We start from the raw sequence: 20,902 nt of genomic DNA, 5'->3' as shown, positions 1-20,902 counted from the left end.
TGATGGAGGGCTTCGTGGTCAGAATTCTTTTTCTTTTTAACCCGGGTTCTCGATGCCTCCCGTGCGATGGTGCTCAGCAGGATGATGAGGGCGGATGCCTCTTCTCGACGCCCGTTTTGAGGACGAAGCTACCTTGGATGTAAAATTGCCGCAGGGTAAGATCGGACTCGTCGCCACTGTTGAGTCTGTGTGTCCCAGTTATGTTTACGATCAATCACTGGACACAGACAACAAGAATAACTTTTAACAGGTCTTTACTATTCGGAGGTCAGGGCTGAACTGCCCAGCAAATCCTTACACAACACTTATATACCGGTGTGGTCACCACCGGTATTACAGTATACAGCAGCCAAGAGAAAGTAGTACATCTCTTAAAGTAGTTCTCTTAAGGTGGAACAGGTTACATACACCACAATGGCGTCTTACAATGCTCTCTCCAACGTCCACGGTATACATTAGAGGTCCTTGCCGTGTACAGATTGTTCCTGGCTGCCATTTCTCTGTGCGGTAGTCCCGGGCCAAAACTGGTTGACCTATCTTAAAACTCCTGGTCGGCCTTTCATTCATATTCTGAAACTGCCTGTTCTCCACATCTCTTCTGACGTTTGGCTTAACCAAATCCAAGTGGCATCGTAGTCTTCGATTGAAGAACATCATGGCTGGAGTTTGGTTGGTAACCGCATGTGTCGCATTCCGGTAGGCAAACAAGAAGTTATCCACCTTGTGTTGTAGGGGTATGTCTTCATTACACATTGCCTTGATAGCCTTCTTGAATGTTTGAACAAACCTCTCGGCCAATCCATTGGTGGCTGGATGATATGGGGTGGATGTGTAATGCTTAACACCATTGTTCTTTAAGAACCTCCGGAACTCTTCAGACACAAACTGTGGTCCATTGTCAGAGAAAATCTGTTCAGGCAGCCCATTCCTGGTGAATATGGTTCGTAAGACTGTGATAGTTTTTTCTGTGGTGGTTGAGGACATTTTTATTACCTCTGGCCAATTTGAATGTGCATCCACCGCAATTAAAAACATTGAGTCCATAAAGGGACCAGCAAAATCAATGTGCACCCTTTGCCATGGAGATGAGGGCCACTCCCATGGATGTAGAGGGGCTTGTGGTGGGGCGTTTTGGACCTTCTGGCATCCTGTACAGCTCTTGGTCATCTCTTCGATTTCTCTATCGATTCCTGGCCACCACACAAACGCTCTGGCTAAGTTCTTCATTTTTACCCCTCCCAGATGACCCTCATGAAGCTCATTGAGCACTCTATCCTTCAATTTGGGTGGAATTACTACTCTGGATCCACACATCAAGGTTCCTTTGCACATTGACAGCTGTTCTCTTCTCGGCGAGAATGCTGGCAGCAGTGGTTCGCCATGTGCTGGCCATCCCTTCACCGTTAACTCATAGACCCAGGAGAGTGTCGGGTCATTTCATGTTTCCTTTTCTATGTTTGCATTCGTCACCGGGAGACATTCGACTATAGTTGAGTGGAATAACTCCACTGGATCCACTGCCAGTTCTTCTTCCACCGTCGGCAACGGTCGGCGCGACAATCCATCAGCATTCCTATGCTGTTTAGTTCCTTTGTACTCGATGTCATATTGGTGTGCCCCTAGGAAAAGGGACCACCTCTGTAGCCGTTGTGCCGTCATTATCGGTACGCCCGTCTGAGGGTTGAAAATGGAGACGAGAGGTTGATGATCAGTTAGTAGAGTAAATTTCTGACCGTGCAGATAGTGATTGAACTTCTTCACCCCCCACACCAGGCTGAGGGCCTCTCTGTCAATCTGGGCGTAGTTACGCTCAGCTGAAGTTAACGAGCGTGACGCAAAAGCTATCGGCCTCTCCAAACCATCAAGGAATTTATGTGACAGTACCGCCCCAATGCCGTAGGGAGACGCATCACACGTCAGTCTTATCGGTAGTGATGGGTTGTAGTGAGCCAATACTTCTCTTGAAGTGATTAGGTCCTTACTCTTCTGAAAGGCCCGCTTACATTCATCGCTCCATTTCCATGCTACTCCCGTTCGTAGTAGGGCGTTCAGTGGATGCAGAATTGTGGACAAATTCGGCAAAAACTTATGGTAGTAATTCACCAATCCGAGGAATGACCTCAGTTGCGACACATTTTCAGGCGCTGGAGCCTTAACTACCGCTTCAATTTTGTCAGGGGACTTATGCAACCCCTCTTCATCAATCACGTGGCCACAATACGATATCTGTTTCTTAAAAAACTCGCACTTAGGGCGATTGGCTCGTAGCCCATGTTCACGTAGTCTAGTGAGCACCTGCTCTAGGTTGGCAAGGTGTTCACTGTCATCTTCACCTGTCACTAGGATGTCGTCCAAGTAACACTGAGTCACCGGAATCCCTTGCAGGACTTGTTCCATCGCTCTTTGCCATGTCGCCGGAGCTGATGCTACTCCGAATACCAGTCGATTATACTGGTAAAGACCTTTGTGAGTGTTTATCGTGAGATACTTCCTAGAGGATTCTTCAACCTCCATCTGCAAATATGCTTGTGCTAGGTCAATTTTTGTGAAACGCTTCCCTCCAGATAGTGAGGCGAAGATATCTTCTATCCTTGGAAGAGGATATTGTACTGTGTGAAGGACTGGGTTCACCGTCACCTTGAAGTCCCCACAGATGCGAACCTTCCTTGGCTCCTCAGACTTATTGTTTAACGTTTTCTTCATGACAGGAATGATGGGTGTCGCCCACTCGCTCCAGTCTACCTTAGATAACACGCCTGCATTCTCCTGATTCTCCAGCTCTGCCTCGACGGCTGGGCGAATTGCATATGGTACCGGTCTTGCTTTGAAAAACTTGGGAATTGCATTCTCCTCTATTTTTATCGCGGCGGTTACGCCTTTAAGAATGCCCAGTTCTTGTTGAAATACCTCTTTGGCGTCAGCTAAGATTGTTGACAATCGTCCAGGAGTGATGTTGTCATCCTTTTTACCAGCCACCGTCAGTGCCTGAATGGAGTGCCAGTCTAAACTTATCTTTCTGATCCATTCACGTCCCAATAACGGTGGTCCACCATCTTGCAGAATGTAGAGATACAATTTCCATATTTTCTTTCCGTTGTATTCGACAGGCACCCTTATTTTTCCTCTGGGGTATACTTTTTGCCCCGTATCCGTCCTCAAGACAATGGATGTCTCTCTCAAGGGTATGTGTGAGAATAGCCGCTCGTAGTCTCGTCGATTCATGACGGTTAAAGCTGATCCTGTATCCAATTCCATTTTGACTTGGGACCCTGCTATCGTGAGGGTGACCCAAATGGTTCAGTGATCCTCTTTTGCGATTACGTTGTGAAGTTTGAGACAGCTTAGTCTCTTGTTCCCGGATTCACTATCGCTCATCTGGTCTTCGGAACTACTGTCCATCATCTTTTGTACTTTCCTGTACGGTTCCTTAGTAGCCTTTTTGTTGTCATTGGTCTTCTTCCCAGACCTGCAAACTCGTGCAATGTGTCCCACCTTTCCGCATTGCCTGCATATTTTGTCCTTGGACCAGCAGTCCTTCTGGTCATGGTTTGTTCTGCCGCAGCGATAACATTTTGCAAATCCCCATGTCATTTCATGGGTGCCATATTCCTGTGGCTTTTGTTGTATTTCCGCAGCTCCCCTTGCTGCTGCTTCGTACGATACTGCCACGCTGAAAGCCTTATCTAGCGTCAGCTCTTTCTCTGAGAGTAACCTCTTCTGGGTTCCTTCACTCAGGAGTCCACAGACAAATTTGTCCCGTAAGGTATCTGCCAGTCCTGCTCCGAACTGGCAGTGCTTTGATTGCTTGCGTAGTTCCGTAAGGTAATCAGCATTGCTCTCATTTTTATGCTGATTTCTCCTGTGGAATTTAAATCTTTCTGCTATCAGCAGTGGTGTAGGATTTAGGTGTTCCTGTAGGATAGCAACAATTTTGTTAAAACTCTTCGCCTTCAGTTTGGCTGGAGTAATCAGGTCCCGCAATAGGCCGTACGTTCTTGCGCCCATTAAATTTAGCAATACCGATGCCTTTTTCTCATCGGCTATTTCGTTTGCCTCGCAATATACCTCGACTCTTTCCACATACGTGGTCCAGTCTTCTATTGCATTATCGAAGGCAGTGATATCGCCAGTCTTTGGCATCTTGAAAATCTAAGATGGCGCCTCCCGCGCTTTGCCTTCATCCCCGATGGATCAAAATGGCGCCTCCCGCGCTTTTCCTTCTTCCCCGCCGAGTTAAGATGGCACCTCCCGCGCTTTCCCGCCGCTGCTGCCAACGCTGTTGCTGGCGATTATATTTATTTTACTATCCTGTAATGGCGACGCCCTATGGTCTTCGCGCCTCCCCGATCGCTGCTGCCACGCCACTCTCCGCGGTATTTTTATTTTTCTATCGCGCTTCAATATTTGCTCCGTTAATTGAAGAACCGTTCCCGTCGTGGAGCGGACCCTCTGGGACACTTCCCTCCCTCTTCTTAGGTCCGAACGCTGCCCGGCTTCGAAGCAACGCCCGCGCCCTGTGTGCTCCACCCTCTCTCTCTCTCTTTGCTTCCCGACTCGCTGCCCGGCCCCATTGCAGAGCCACCCGATCGAGCTCTAACCTGCCGCAGCCCAGGAAGGATCAGTGCACTACCTGCCACCAGCCCGATTAGCTGGGAAACCACAGACTGGAGAACCAAGCCTGGCTCTCGACAGTCTCTCCTGCACTTTTCAATTCGATGATTTGGAGAGCGGTTGCCCACGGTCGACGCCCGTTTCTCGAGTTTCTTTGGATTATTTTTTTTCTTTCTTCTGGCTTTGACCTTCAATAATGTCGTCTGAGGTGCTGCCGAGTTGCAGGTAAGTTCGTTTCTTACTCGTCGCCAGTGTTATGTCCGTGTATAATTGAGACACGGACTGCAGGAGTTGATTATAACAAGTCTTTACTGAATGGAGACAACCTGGAAACTGAAACTACAGAAGCCTGCTAGGGCCTTTTATACAGGGGTAGCCACTGCCGGTACTGCAGTCTGAGACCAGTTATTCCCTTAAAGGTACATACACAACAGTAACTGTTGCAGATTCCAGTGAAGGTGCCTCACACTGTAATGATACCTGCAATGAAAGAAACTCTTCCATCATGTTCCCGTAAACGAGGGATGCACATTCCTGAGACACACCTGTCAGTTAGTGCACATCCATGGAGAATGATCGCAGAGCCTGCACATAATTGTGATCTTCCTTGAACACCCTTCTTTTCAGGTGGGTACCCATGAGATCTTGGTCACACCACTCAAAAGCCAAGGGCAGCCTTCTCTAGAGCTTCCACTGAGAAGGTGCCACATCCTCATCCACTCTCTATTCCCCCAGCTCCCTCCTGCTCTGTGAATCGCCCAGTGCTGCATCCTGACTAATACGATCTACCTCCTCCGACCAAAAGTATCTGAGCTAGTGCGTGGCAGTGAAAAAGTAAGTGACACAGGAGGTGACATCGAGGGGGTTGTGTCCTGCTTTGGGACTTCTTGTGTGGCCTGGTCCTCATCATTCTCCTTGTTACAGTACACCAGAAATAATTTTCTTCCCTTCTGCTCCTCATCCTCATCTTCCTCTTTTTCCTCATTGCCTGTTCCCATGCCCCTTCCCCAGTTGCTGTGCGGGATCTGCAGGAAAGAATGGGTGAGCATAGCACCCTGAGATGAAGGAGTGAGGGTGAAGGGTGAGGAAGTGCCTGCCTGTCTGTTGTGTTACAGGGATGCCACGGTGATTGTCTGGGTCTACACCCACTATCTTGCACTGTCCCACCGATTTCGCCATCTCCCATGGCTAGAGCAGATTGCTTCTCCACCATCTGTCTGGCTTGCTTCCCATTGTGGTCCAGCTCTCTAATGTCTGGGATGCCTCCCTGCCTTTCACGGGCATTGTGCGCAAATCTCTCCTGTAACATGATTACATGACTTAGGTTAAGGTTAGCACTTGATGGATATCTCCCAGGTGGCATCAGAGAACTGATAGATCTGCTAACAGAACCCTGTTATAGTGGCGGAAGGTGTTTTAAGGTTTTCTGTACTTCATGTTAGGGGAATTTTCAATGTAGATTTTCATTTTTTCTGCCTGTTACCAGGACATGAGCCTCTCCACTACATTATTTCTCTGCTCAGGCAATGCATAATGCCCAGACGAGGAGATTCTCCTCTTTAGGGTAAAGTTCTGCTGGATTCCTGCTGTCGAGAGGGACCACCGATGCAAAGGATGAGACTCTTGGCAGTTCTGCAGCAGAGAAGATCAGACGAGGTACCTTAAAGGGGCAGAAGTGCTCCAAAGATCAGAAAGGATGTCCCACTGAAGTCCGTGGCTAAGACCAGGGTCTTCAACAGGTAACTGTTGGGACAGAATGGAGGCAAGGCCATTACAAAACCTTTTCCAACCTGGGGGAACCTCAGGGTTGTAACCACAGCTTCTCAGGATCCACAACCTCATGGTCCAGGAAGTGGCGGTAACATGGACAGAAAGAAGGAAAATGCATTCGGGACCTGTGTCACCCCCACCCACTGCCAATTACATGTGGCAGACAAAGAACGAGAGAGCAGTGGTGGTCCCAATGGGGACAGGAAGAGGGAAATCCCAGTTGGGATGGTGAGGTGGTGGTAAGCCTCACCACCCCATTTCCTCACGATTTCTGTCACAATCGTGCACGGGTGGTCGGTCTGTTACCATGCCCGCCCTCATCGGGTCACTGAACTTTTTCCAGCGCTGGTCTGTAGTCCTGGAGATGAGAAATGTGGCACAGTGCCACTGCACCTCCTTCCACATGACACACGGCACACTTTTCTGGACTTTCCTTCCATGGGCAATCTTTCTCTCCTCTGCAGTGTTTCACCAGGAGTGTCTGAAGGTTGGTCTCATTACAATCTTGGGCCCTTTTGTTCTGCCTCCTTCCAAAGCTCTGCTCTCTTCTTTAGGAGCCTCTACCTGTTCCTCTAATGGAAGGCATTCTTTCAAAGTGCTACTAAATCTCACATTCAACACCTATTACAGCTACCTGATAGTCAGCTCTGGCATGCAAAAAGTATGCTACTTATCTGCTGCTCCTCCAGTCTGCTGCTTAAATCTTCAGCCATTCAAGATTTTTTTAAAGGCTGCAGTTTAAATTTCCACCCCTCCCCTCCCCCAGCACGGTACTCCTGTGCTATGTGTGAGTTGTGCTCAGCCAATGCTAGGGGGTATTTAAAATAGTCAACCCCATGATTTTATCAGCACTGGAGTGGATCAGCAGCTCAGCATTGGGGAAAACAGCCATGTGGAAGCTCGAGGCCTATGTATGTTTTAATTTTGGAGCAAATGCTACGTTAAACTCAAATAGTATTTACAGTGAATTATATTTTTTGATGGTTCACTGTTCAGAAGGATGGCTTCTATCCTGTACAGGCATGAACTCATCAGGGATCCATGGAACATGTAAAAACATTAACGCAGCACTACGTGCTGTGTGAGTGACAGCTTAATCATAAGCACATTGAAAACCTGAGCAAGCATGAGTGTAGACGACACGTTGTGGCAAGTCCGCTGTGAGAATGACCATGTTCCCCTCGAGGCTCTTCCCTGGAAAAAGGCAACTCAAACTTTCTTTGAGAAAGAAGTCCTTTGAAAATGTTGGAGTTATTGAAGAATGAAAGAGTAGGTTTGCAAATCCCAAATGGATCAGTTCCAATTGGAAGTTTTAAACTATCAGAGTAAAAACTAGAAAATGATACAACTGATTGAGATACTGCCAACATTGATACTGGAGATCCCAGAGCAAGTATCTCTTTCAGAGAAGGTTGACAATGGTGCAAATTAATGTTACAGTATTTATGGAGAGCGCATCCCTTCTGGATTTTGGGATTAAGATATCATAACATAAAGCCAAGAAATTCCAAGATGGGTTGAGAATTCACAACTAATTTATCAATGTTGATCGTCAGCATCAGCTCTGGTAGAGGGGGATTTGGTGTCTAAAATATATTGAGTTCAAAACATCAATTTGAGCTAACAAATAATAATTTGGGGCCGATGAGGTGCTGACAATGACCCCCGTGATATTCGGTGGGAGTTTTGTGGCGGCGCTATGTCTTTGCGCCCCGATCTCTTTCGCCCGGAGATCGTGACATCATTGCCATGCACACCGCCCCGGACCCAAAATTGACTTCCGCCCCCTGCAGCAGCACCGGTCGAAAACACTGACAGCTGCAGGAGGCGGCATCGGACGGCCGGCTGCTTCGGGGGCGATGATTAAAGGTGAGGTGGCCAAGGTAAGTGGGAAAAAAAGCTTACCTTTCCTGTTCTGTTTTTTTCCGCAGGTTCCTGCCTGCGATCGATCAGCCCGGCACTCTGCTTGAGTGCCGGGCTGATCGCGTGGGATCACGGCTGCCTTGGTGGTCCAGGTAGGTACTTTTTAAATTGCAGAGCCTGCAGCGATGGCCCTTCCCTTTAAGAGAGGGAAGGAGCCTTTGAACGTGGCAGCACTGCACGGCCCAGTGAGCAGCGCTGCTGAAGTCTCCGCCCCGCTCTCTGATGTTAGCGCCCTAAGAAGGAAGTGGAGCGCGTGATTTAACGCTCCACTTCCCTCTTGGGGCGCTAAAACTCAATTTTGCGGTCGCCGGCACTAATTAGCGCCCCAAAATGGTCAATACTGAATTTTTCCCCAATGGATTTACTTAAGGGTAATACCTGTAGTTATAACACTTACATTCACTTAGTGCCTTTCACATTGATAAGTCTCAAAGCACTTCATATATTGAAATACATTTAAATGTAATGACTGTTGTTATTTTGGCAAGCATGACAGTCATTGTGTGCCTGCAGTGTCACACAAATGATCAGCCAACAGTAAAAACAGAAAATGCTGAAAACACTCAGCAGGTCAGGCAGCATCTGTGGAGAGAGAAACAGAGTTAACGTCTCAGGTCGATGACCCTTCGTCAGAACTAGAGAAGTTTAGAGATGGAACAGGTTTTACGCAAGTACAGCAGCGGGGAGGGGGGTGTGGGGGAAAGAACAAAAGTGAAGGTCTGTGATAGGGTGGAAGGCAGGAGAGATTAAAAGACAAAAGGGATGATGGTGCAAGGCAAAAGGGGTGGTAATGGGACAAGGAAAGAAACAAAAGATGGGTCTAGAGGAGGTGTGAAAGAATCATCAGCAACAGCTGCCGTCCAAAACTGGATACAGAGGTTATGATCTGAAATTGTTGAACTTCATGTTGAGTCCAGAAGGCTGTAAAGTGCCTAATAGAAAGATGAGGTGCTGTTCCTGGCGCTTACCTTGAGCTTCATTGGAACAGTAGGAGGCCGAAGACAGAGAGGCCAGAGTGGGAGTGGTCTGGAGAATTAAAGTAACAGGCAACCGGAAGCTCGGGGTCATGCTTGCAGACTGAACGGAGGTGTTCCGCAATGCCGTCACCCAATCTGCGTTTGGTCTCCCCAATGTAGAGGAGACCGCATCATGAGCAGTGAATACAGTATACTAAATTGAAAGAAATACAAGTAAATTGCTGTTTCACCTGGAAGGAGTGTTTGGGGCCCTGGATGGTGGGAAGGGAGGAGGTAAAAGGGCAGGTGTTGCATCTCCTGCGCATGCACGGGAAGGTGCTGTGGGAAGGGGAAGGGGTGTTGGGGGTGATAGAGGAGTGGACCAGGGTGTTGCGGAGGGTACGGTCTCTTCAGAATGCTGTAAGGGGAGGTGAGTGGAAGATGTGTTTGGTAGTGGGATCATGCTGCGGTTGGCGGGAAATGATCCATTGAACGTTGAATCTGGTGGAGTGGAAGGTGAGGACAGGTTCTGGGAGGGAGGAGAAGGGGTGAGAGTAGAAGTGCAGGAAATGAAATGGACACGGTCAAGGGCCCTGTCAACCTCAGTGGAGGGGAAGTCTCGGTTGAAGAAAAAAAGCACTGGTATGGAAGGTGGCATCATTGGAACTGATGCAATGGAGATGGAGAAACTGGGAGAATGGAATAGAGTCCTTACAGGAAGCGGGGTGGGAGGAAGTGTAGTCAAGGTAGCTGTGGGAGTCAGTGAGCTGATAGAAGATATTTGTTGATAGCCTATCCCCAGAAATGGAGACAGAGAATTCGAGGAAGGGAAGGGAAGAGTCAGAAATGGATCATGTGAATGTGAGGGAAGGGTGGAAATTGGAGCAAAGTTGATGAAATTTTCCAGTTCGGGGCGAGAGCAGGAAATGGCACTGATGTACCGGAAAAAGAGGTGAGGGAGGGGACCTGAGTAGGACTGAAACAAAGAATGTTCCACATATCCACAAATAGAGTATGAGAGTAAGCTTGCAGGGAACATAAAAACTGACTGTATAAGCTTTTATAGATATGTGAAGAGAAAAAGATTGGTGAAGTCAAGCATAGGTCCCTTGCAGTCAGAATCAGGGGAATTTATAATGGGGAACAAAGAAATGGCAGACCAATTAAATACATACTTTGGTTCTGTCTTCACAAAGGAGGACACAAATAACCTCCCAAAGATGTCGGGGAACATAGGGTCTAATGAAAGGGAGGAACTGATAGAAATCAGTATTTGTAGGGATATTGATGGGATTGAGGGCCGATAAATCCCCAGGGCCTGATAATCTACATCCTAGGGTACTTAAGGAAGTGGCCCTAGAAATAGTAGATGCATTGCTGGTCATCTTCCAACATTCGATAGACTCTGGAACAGTACCCATGGATTGGCGGGTAGCTAATGTTACCCCACTGTTCAAAAAGGGTGGTAGAGAGAAAACGGGGAATTACAGACCGGTAAGCCTGACATCAGTAGTAGGGAAAATACTAGAGTCCATTACAAAGGATGTAATAGCAGGGCACTTGGAAAAAAGTGACCGGGTCGGACAAAGTCAACATGGATTTACAAAAGGTAAATCGTGCTTGACTAATCTACTGGAATTTCTTTGAGGATGTAACTGGTAAAATAGATAAGGGAGAACCAGTGGATGTGATGTATTTGGATTTTCAAAAGGCTTTCGATAAGGTCCCGCATAAGAGATTAGCGTGTAAAATTAAGGCACATGGGATTGGGGGCAAGGTATTGACTTGGATAGAGAACTGGTTGGCAGACAGAAAACAAAGAGTTGGAATAAACGGCTCTTTTTCTGAGAGGCAGACAGTGACTAGTGGGGTACCGCAGGGATCGGTCCTTGGACCCCAACTATTCACAATATATATTAATGATCTGGACGAGGGAACTAGATGTAATATCTCTAAGTTTGCAGACGTCACAAAGCTGGGTGGGCGTGTGTGCTGTGAGGAGGATGCCAAGAAACTCCAGTATGATTTGGACAGGTTGGGTGATTGGGCAGAAGCATGGCAGATGCAATATAATGTGGATAAATGCGAGGTTATCCACTTTGGTGTCAAAAACAGGAAGGCAGATTATTATCTGAATGGCAATAGATTGGGAGAAGGGGAAGTGCAACGAGACCTGGGCGTCCTTGTGCACCAGTCGCTGAAAGTAAGCATGCAGGTGCAGCAGGCGGTTAAGAAGGCAAATGGTATGTTGGCCTTCGTAGCGAGAGGGTTTGAGTACAGGAACAAGGATATCTTGCTGCAGTTGTACAGGGCCTTGGTGAGACCACATCTTGAGTATTGTGTGTAGTTTTGGTCGCCTTATCTGAGGAAGGATGTTCTTGCCATGGAAGGAGTGCAGCGAAGATTCACCAGGCTGATACCTGGGATGGCAGGAATGACGTATGAGGAGAGATTGGGTTGATTGGGCTTGTACTTGCTGGAGTTTAGAAGAATGAGAGGGGAACTCATCAAAACTTATAAAATTCTAACAGGACTAGACAGACTAGATGCAGGAAGGATGTTCCCGATGGTTGGGGAGTCCAGAACCAGGGGTCACAGTCTAAGGATAAGGGGTAAGCCATTTAGGACAGAGATGAGGAGGAATTTCTTCACACAGAGAGTGGTGAACCTGTGGAATTCTCTACCAAAGAAGGCAGTTGAGGCCAATTCACTAAATATATTCAAGAAGGAATTGGATATATTTCTTAAGGCTAAAGGGATCAAGGGATATGGAGAGAAGGCAGGAACAGGGTACTGAATTTGGATGATCAGCCATGATCTCATTGAATGGCGGAGCAGGCTCGAGGGGCCGAATGGCCTACTCCTGCTCCTATCTTCTATGTTTCTATGTTTCTATCCCACAAAAAGACAGGCATAGCTAGGACCCATATGAGTTCCCATCGCAACACCTTTTATTTGGAAGAAGTGAGTGGAGTCAAAGGAGAAGTTGTTCAATGTAAGAACAAGTTCAGCATGGCGGAGGAGGGTGGTTGTGGATGGGGACTGGTTGCATCTCTGTTCAAGAAAGAAACGGAGAACCCTCAAGCCATCCTGGTGGGGGATGGAGGTGTAGATGGATTGGACGCCCATGGTGAAAATGATCAGCCAATCTGTTTTTACATGGTACTGTTTCTAGGAAGAATGCTATCCAGGAAACTGGGAGGACTCCCTGCCCCTTCTTTGTATGGTACCGTGGGACTGGTTATGTCCATTTAAACCACGAGAACAGGCAGATCAGGACAGATTAACATTCTCATTTGAAGAGCGTCTCCTTCGACAATGAGGCACTAGTGCTGTTGTGAAGTGTCAGCCTAGATTATATGCTCAGAGCCTGATGTAGACCTCAATGCAACCCAGTCAAGTTGGCATGAAAGAGTACAAAGTATTCACTCGAAAAATTAGCAGTCTCTTTTTAAGTACTGTAGTTACTTGCTGTTTCTGGGACTTGAAAAGATTTAGGTCCTCAGTGCTAGAAAACAGTAAAAAACATAAGTTAGCCCCTTTCTGAGTTTTACGAGAGCGCAGTGAAAAGTATTGTGCCTGAAATCGTTCAATCAGTGTGCAATCCACATATATCATTTCATTCTAAATGGTCTAAGGTGCCTCAGAACGGAACCGTGTAGTTTTAGTGTTTTGCAAATGTATGTACTGCTCTGATGTTTGCTGTACAATAGATTGTGCATAATTTTAATCATTTCTATTTTAGAGCTGTATTTGCCCCAGCATGTCTATCGCACACCATGATCTCTAAAAGGTAAGACATTAAGATGGTAAACAAATTGAAAAGCTATTACATAAAATATTATTGGATTTGTATTCTGCTATTGAGAATTAGCTCATTAAACGATTTATAGAGTGCATATATTTCCTCTGCTGATTCTGTCAGAACACATCTGCACTGTATCAGTCATACCCTTCATGATGTTGTTAGACAGGAGATTAGCACTGTGCCGTAGCTATTTTTAAATCATGTTTTATAATAAGGGTAAAATTTCAGTTAAACTAATGATTGCCTCGTTAAAATTAGGCAACACATGATGTCATGGAAAATGAACTAATCTAAAGTTTGCAAAATTATAGTGGAATATTCTTACTCCGCAATCTTTTGCAAACAAAAAATGCTACAAGCAAATATTTACTGTGGCGGTTATTGGTTATGGACCTCCAAATTCATGAGTTTTGAATTCTCTGTGCCAATGTGAGACATTTTTATACAGTCACCTACGATGAACACATAAGGTACTTTTTAATACTGAAAATGCTTTTTAGAAAATGAATTCTGTTGATCACAACGAGTTATACTGATGCAGCACTCCTCACACACTGAGTAAAGTCTCTGAGCATTTTAGAAAAGGTGAACACAGAGCAGGAGAGAAAAAGAATTAGGGACAGGTCAGAGAGAAAGGTTTTAAGGAGGGAGTCTTTTTGCAATCAGGAAGGGATATTGGGAGGAGTTTGCAGAGGACAAGGGCATAGTGGCCAATGGAGGAGTCAGCAATAAGAAGTGAACTGGTGTTGAAGGAGCAGAGCTTGTGCGCAGGGTTATACAGCTAGACGAGAACACAGAAGTAGGACGAAGCAAGGCCATAAAGAAGTTTTAACTCGAGGGCAATGATCTTAGAATTGATATTTTGGCACAGGAGGTCAGTGGGTGTGGGCACGGGCAGAACGCTGGTGGTTGCGGATCGACCGCCCGTTGTTCACCCTGCCCGATTTTAGTTTCCAGTATTCCACTCAAGCCCAAAGTGAATATTACCCCCTGTGAAGCCCGACAAGGATGGGAGTGATGGTGGTGAGGGACTTGGTGCGGAAGAAGCTGCAGGCTGTGGCGTTCAGACAAGTTCTACTTTATGGGGAGTGGAAGTCAACAAAGGGATCATTCTAGGAATTGTAACATGAATTAATGAAAGTAACAGATTAGGGCCTCAGCAACAGTGGGGGAGTGGTAGCAGCAGAGGAGGGCAATATTGTGGAGCTGGGAAAAAGCAGTTTTGAAGATGCATTGGACGGGGAGAAGGAAACTCGGCTTGAGGTCAAGCAGGATGCCACGGCCTTAAACCCCTGGGCTGAGCTTGGCGTGGCAGTCAGGGGGTGGGGGCGGTTCACAGAATCACAGAATCACAGAAACCCCACAGTGCAGATAGAGGCCATTTCGGCCCATCGAGCCTGCACCGACACATATCCCACCCGATCCCCGTAACCCCACGTATTTAATCCCCCTAACACTAAGGGTCAATTTATCATAGCCAATCAACCTAACCCGCACATCTTTGGACTGTGGGAGGAAACCGGAGCACCCGGAGAAAACCCACGCAAACACGGGGAGAATGTGCAAACTCCACACAGACAGTCACCCGAGGCTGGATTTGAACCCGGGTCCCTGGCGCTGTGAGGCAACAGTGCTAACCACTATGCCACCGTGCGTTAATGGAGTCCAGAGCTGTGCTAAGTGCAGTAAGTTCCACTTGAATAAAAACTACACCTGATCAAATATTTGTGTTAAGCATACAAAAACTAAAAACTCATTCTATGAACATCTGTTCCATTTTTTCCAGTTGACTGCATTTGAACAAGAAATTCTGTTATATTATGTTTTTAGCCAGAGCCGATAGTTAACAATCAGATAAGATTTAATTGTTTATTTTTATTGTAATTATCAGTTTAAAACATACAGAGTATGTGAACATGAATATATTTAAACACATATGCTTGCTGAATAATCAAAATGCCATCCAATGTTGTCCTTCCTCCTCCTTAACGCCACAAAAATAATAGTATTCCGCAGCTCTTTGGAACTTACAGTCGGTTATCAATAATTTTTGCAAGAAGCTTTAAACAAGGTGATGGTAATAACCTGTGAAAAATATCAGATTCATTCATGGCCAGCACAATGATACTTTTAGATGTATTTCACAATCTAGTCATGCAATCAGCCTAAAGGACTCTTACTCACAATTGTTTCATTCGTAACGTATACATTTTTAGACAATGTGATTAGTTTCCGCTCAACATTCCTCACAATGTAATCATCCTTATTAAAATCACACGGGCACACAAACACAAGCTTCACTACATGAATTTAACAATGTTTAAACTTATTTGCAAACTCAGAAACAAATAATAGACAAAGGAAACGAATAAAATGAGTCTAAGTCTGCAATTGTACTGCTACATTTGCTTTGATGCAAAGTGATTTCAGGTGCCTGTCAATGCAGTATAAATTGGGAGCCTGATTCCTGAGGACAGGGGCATTTTTCACACAGTTTGAACTGTTTGGGTGGAGTATAAATCCAGTCTGGTGTGAAGGCAGATTTAGAAAAGGCACAGGAAGTCCTTTGGTTCTCCTGACCACTTTATTAGCTTAATACTAAGTATAGTTAATGTTAAGTTAAAGCAGATACTACTCCCATTCGCCTCCCCCCACACTTTTTCCTAACATTCAAACTAGATGAGGGAACGCAGCACTGCACGTGAGTGTAAACATGTATAATGAGAGCTGTCACCTGACATAAAGAATGCGAGTAGCAACCAGGCTTACACAGTATAACTTGAGTTTTGTTGGCTGTGCTTTGCACTCAATAGATACCAGTCTCTCGTCAGTAGTGTAATATTACTGCAAACTTAAAGGCGACTGAAATACAATATAAATTTGAACTTCAAAGTCAAGTGCATGCGGTACCGATAAAATAACAGCATAGTGCATATCTAATTTTTATGTAATTCATTAAGTTGCATTCCATTGGAAGGCATGTGCATCAACAATGTTACAGTGTACAAGGCATTCTCCAAAAAAGTAATTTTTACCTTTTTAACGTTTCATTCCAAAATCATCTCCAAATCACACAGCATTGATTCCAACTGAAGTAACAATAGGCAAATGTTCTGACATCCTTGTTTTAACATTTCATTATCATAACTTAAAACACAGGGCAATGGTGAAATAGCAGGACAGCAACCAGCAACTTCAGCTCTTTGTCTTTCGTAGCAATAATGGTTAGGCCTTCTTGGCCTAAGAAATCTCTGACAAATCTTGATTTTTATATTTTCTGACAGCTGTGAAACGAACATCACTGCTGACAAGTGGTTGCTCATTGAAACAGGTGCCAAGTAGTTAAATGCAAAGGGTCTGAAAATCCTTGGGACGCGATCCCGGTAGTTACGCTAGGAATGTATCCACTGGTACCCTCCAGCGATGATGCCACCAGAGTCCATGGGGTCATTGTGAGCACGGCACAGTCGGGCACAAGCATCACTAAGCTGCTCACCTACCCCATGTGGCCAGAAACTCCGACACATGCCTGACATGGGGATGGGGGGCATGGTGAGCGTGTTGCCCAGCCCCCATCTCCTGAATGTCCACCATGTTCTCCTTAGTCCCCTATGGCTGATCAACAACACAACAAAACTTGAATTTATATAGCGACTTTAATGTACAAAAACATCCCCGGGCATTTCACAGAGGCATAATCAAAAAATACATGGCGAAACAATGAGCTGGGTATGAGGGGGGATGGTCAAAAGCTTGATGCAAGAGGCTGGTATTAAGGAGGGTCTTAAAAGAGGACAGGGAGCTGAAGATGTCGAGGTGTTTAGGAAAGGAATTCCATAGCATTGGGCCTAGGCAGCAGAAGGCACAGCCGCCAATAGTGGGGCAAAGGACCAGAGTCAGAGGAATGGAGAGTAGGGGGAGGTGGGTGTAGGGCAGTTGGAGGTTACAGAGATAGAAAGATGAAAATTTGCACAACAGTAATTTTTAAATAGGGGACATTAGATATAGATTATCTAAATCTTTGACTTTTAAATTTACATTTCCAATTAAATGTTTGCCTGACACATTTCAGCTCTGCCATCGGGAATGTCCAAAACAATCCCAAATATCCATGTAAAGACGGAAGTGGGTGCATACTTTGAAAATAATAGTTTCATCGATGCATACAATAGTATTTTATACTATACAAAAGCATAATGGTTAGACCTCTATTTACTAGGATGGGTACTGGACTGAATTGCAAACTCAACAGTTCAGGTTCATTTATTAAACAACAAATTTGTTGTTGTTTAACACCAGCCATTTTAATGGAGGAATTTATCTGTGTCTAACTCTTTTCAGATCTGTATGACATCCTACAATGATCTCATGGTTCCTTTGTTCTTGAGCATAGCATTTCCATGGAGCTCTCCCAATCTCCTGCCATAATTTAGGTGAAAGATTGGCGGAAACACCGGATAAACGGCCATTTACGCCGTTTCTCTAGGGTTTTCGCTGAATTTACAGTGGGCAATTGGGAGACCATCCAAAAATTGCAGGCATTAGGATCCTAATCCACATTGGTCTAAGACTACACAGTTCGTTTAAATCCTGTAAGATGAGCATAAACTCTCAATCCACTGTTGACCATTATATCAAGAATAATAGAACCATTTTACACATAAGGTCACCAAACATTGTTGTATTGTAAATTAGATTGGTTATATTTTCTATATGAATCAAACTACCTTAAATGATACAATTGGATTCGAATGTACCCTGAAAACCAAAAAAAACCAGTACCCCTTCACCATTGGTGCACACCAGCAGCAGAACCATTGGACCAATGGTGTATTGTAGTTGAAAGTTTATTAGAAACTTTCAAGGTAGTTTTATTTTGTCCCATTAATAAAATGGTTAAAGCCACAACGATCAGCAGAACTCTGGGCTAGAAATTCATCTCGGGCGGTGCCCAAAACGGGCGGTATCGGATCGGCGTCCTGTTATATGCAGCGTCTGATACTCAGTCCCACTGACTGCAATAGAACTGAATATCAGGCACTGCGTATAACGGGCGGCCAATCCGACACCATCTGTTTTGCGCGACCACCCGAGATGAATTTCTAGGCCTTTATGTCTAATTACTGCAACAATTTGCATTTATATAATGGTTCCTCAATATTTTATTTTAGCAACTGGCTGGATTTTCAGGTGAGGGGAACTTCCTTGAACAGAGCGTTACAGTGCTGGGACCGAAGTCTCCAAGAGAACAAGAGTTCACGACCCCCTGTGAGAAATTGCTCCTTCCATTTAATTGATCAATGTCGGCTGCCCCATTGTAACCCTACTTGCCCAGCTCTTCGCGATCAGGTCACAGGTCAGGAAGTTAACATGATCCAGCTCCTGATGAACATGGGCTTTGATGTTCAAAGAATAGCACAGCAGCTTGGAATGGAACCCAGCCACCTGCTGGGGATGCTTAGTAACGGAGGTTAAAGTCTTAAAACTAATTTTAGTTACTCAGAATTATGTATTTTCCTCTGTGTGATAATATTTAGTGAAAACATTGGATTTCAGTCACAGCATTGTTTGGTTAACAAAGCTGGAATTTTGAATTAGCATGCCCAATTATTCAGAATGTATTCCAGTTTAGCATAACTATATATTTTTAACCTGGCATTGCGACAAGCATGGTTCAACTCCTTTACTGCCAATTCTGCTGTTTGAGGAAGTGATGGGTTTCATTTGTATTTCACATTTCCATAAAACGTGTTCTTCACTTTTGTTGAATGCGTATTCAAAGAGTATTTGGTTTTGATCATTTCTAATCTAGAACATTAATAAAGTAATACATATATTTACTGGGATTAAATGGGTAAAGTGAAACCACATTCATTTTATTACTGGTTTAAACAAGTCTGCTTGTTACCGGCAGTGAAGGGGTTAAACGATAGATCCATTGTTATCACATTCATTTCCATCTATTTTGTTGCTGCTGTTTGTGTTTAGATTCAAGGAAAAGGAGAATTCCAATTGGTTTTATTAATTGCTTGCCTGGGGTACAAAGAAACTGGTTTGTTTTTTCTAAAGAGCAGTTAGGGCAATAATATATCAAAACATACTTAGAGGATGAAAATGTTTTGATACCACCAGTGCATTGGCCAAATATATGTGGATATCTCAGTGCTAAGGCTTACACTGAGAACAGACTGAATCCTCTATGTTCCACACTCTAAATAAAAAAAGGGATTTATTTTTTCTTCTGCGTGTAAAGTTAGAGAAAGCTTCTTTTCCTACATTACAACAGTGACTACACTTCAAAAGTACTTCATTGGCTGTAAAGCGCTTTGGGACATCTGGTGATCGTGAAAGACGCTATATAAATGCAAATTTTTCTTTTCTTTTACTAAACTGTCATAAGCTTGTAAACTTTACATATAGGGGAAAAAATACTCCAGTGAAAATTTACATGCAAAATCAGTGGTTGAATAGCAGTCAAATAAACCCCTACCATGCTTTCCAAAACAATGATCCTAGAATTTAATTATTTTTTCTGATTAAGGTTGCTAATTTGACAATAAAAAAAAAACAAGGGCCCAGCTGTTTGGCCAGTCGGTAGTATCCTTCTGCATTTGTGTATTATTTGTGGCTGCTCTTCAACTTATCATTGTAGTAGCGAGTAAATAAGAATTAAATTTTGTAGAAAGCAACTAGGGGGCGATAATTCTGAATGATGAGTTGGCGAGATGAGGAAACATTACATAAAAACCAAATAGATTACGAAAAATACTGTGTACTGATTACTCCTATACTAATAACTTATATTTTGCATTAACATATATTTTATGTGTAATGTATACTATTATCAATAAGTTATCTTACTTACAAACATTTACGTTTATGATTCAGTAATTTTTCTGGCTTTCTTGCACCATAATCAGATGAAGGTGTTTGTAATGAGATATACTCATTTAACTCATTGTGATTTTCTGAGCTGTTACTTGTAATATCATTTCAAATAAAATTACTACAGCTGGGAATGATTTTGTGGAGCAATTTTATAATTTTGTGATTTTGAGTCTAGACTTGTTTTGCTTGCCTGTGAGAACGTGAGACCACCAGAGGCTTTGGCCGTGATTTTGCTCACCTCGGTGGGTCCGGGGCGGGCGATGTCGGTGGCGGGTCGCGGCCCCACTGCTGGCTCCATCCCGCTGCCTAAAATGAATTTACGTTAATGGGGCTTGTTAAGCCCGCTCAGCGAGTCTCCCGGTCCAATTAGAGGATGCGGGTCTGGTGATGTCATTCATGACGCGTCATCAGCCAGTTTCCTTAAAGGGACCATGGCCACCTTACTTTTCAGGTTTGTGCTGTCAGTGTTCTACAGCATTGAAGTGCTGCAAACACTGACAATCACTGCACAGAGGTGCAGGGCTGCACCCAGGTTCTCCCACGACTCCCTCCATCTGCAGCATGCAGGGATGTCCTCTTCTCTTCCCATGGGTGAAAAAGACCGCCCCAGGAGACCAACACAGCCTGGTTGCACATTGCAGAGGAGGTCACAAGCAGGGATGTAGTCAGGAGGACCTGGATGCAGTGGCACAAACCTTTCAATGATCTCATTAGATCACAAAACATTAGTACGAAGCCGCACTCACCTTCATCCTGCTGTGCCTCTCATCACATCCCCATCATTCTGCCTTCCCTACCCTACTCCTGCACATTCTTACTCACACCAACTTACCTTGCACCTCCATCTATCCCTCTCTATCTATATTATCACATCCCCATCTCACTAGCCACCACTCACCCTCATCCTAGTGCAATCACACCAGCTATCACACATGGGTTGCCACTT

At 44.8% G+C, this 20,902-nt stretch overlaps 1 protein-coding gene across 2 annotated transcripts in view; it reads left to right on the top strand.

Annotated features, from left to right (window-relative positions):
- Positions 1-20,091, top strand: part of LOC147110638 (carboxylesterase notum2-like) — a 59,389-nt gene extending 39,298 nt beyond the window's left edge. For both annotated transcript variants that reach the window (XM_086000824.1, XM_086000823.1), the window contains 2 exons: positions 13,006-13,053; positions 18,240-20,091. In XM_086000824.1, coding sequence (XP_085856950.1) covers positions 13,006-13,053; positions 18,240-18,543 — 352 coding nt within the window. In that variant the 3' untranslated portion in view covers positions 18,544-20,091. The remainder of the gene's footprint in view (positions 1-13,005; positions 13,054-18,239) is intronic.
- The last annotated feature ends 811 nt before the right edge of the window (positions 20,092-20,902 follow it).

This window comes from Somniosus microcephalus, chromosome 11 (genome assembly GCF_052327205.1).
Source record: "Somniosus microcephalus isolate GS21.2 chromosome 11, FLI_Smic_1.0, whole genome shotgun sequence".
NCBI lineage: Eukaryota > Metazoa > Chordata > Chondrichthyes > Squaliformes > Somniosidae > Somniosus > Somniosus microcephalus.
The sequence above is the reverse complement of the archived record's forward strand: the minus strand, read 5'-3'. Positions and strand labels throughout refer to the sequence as shown.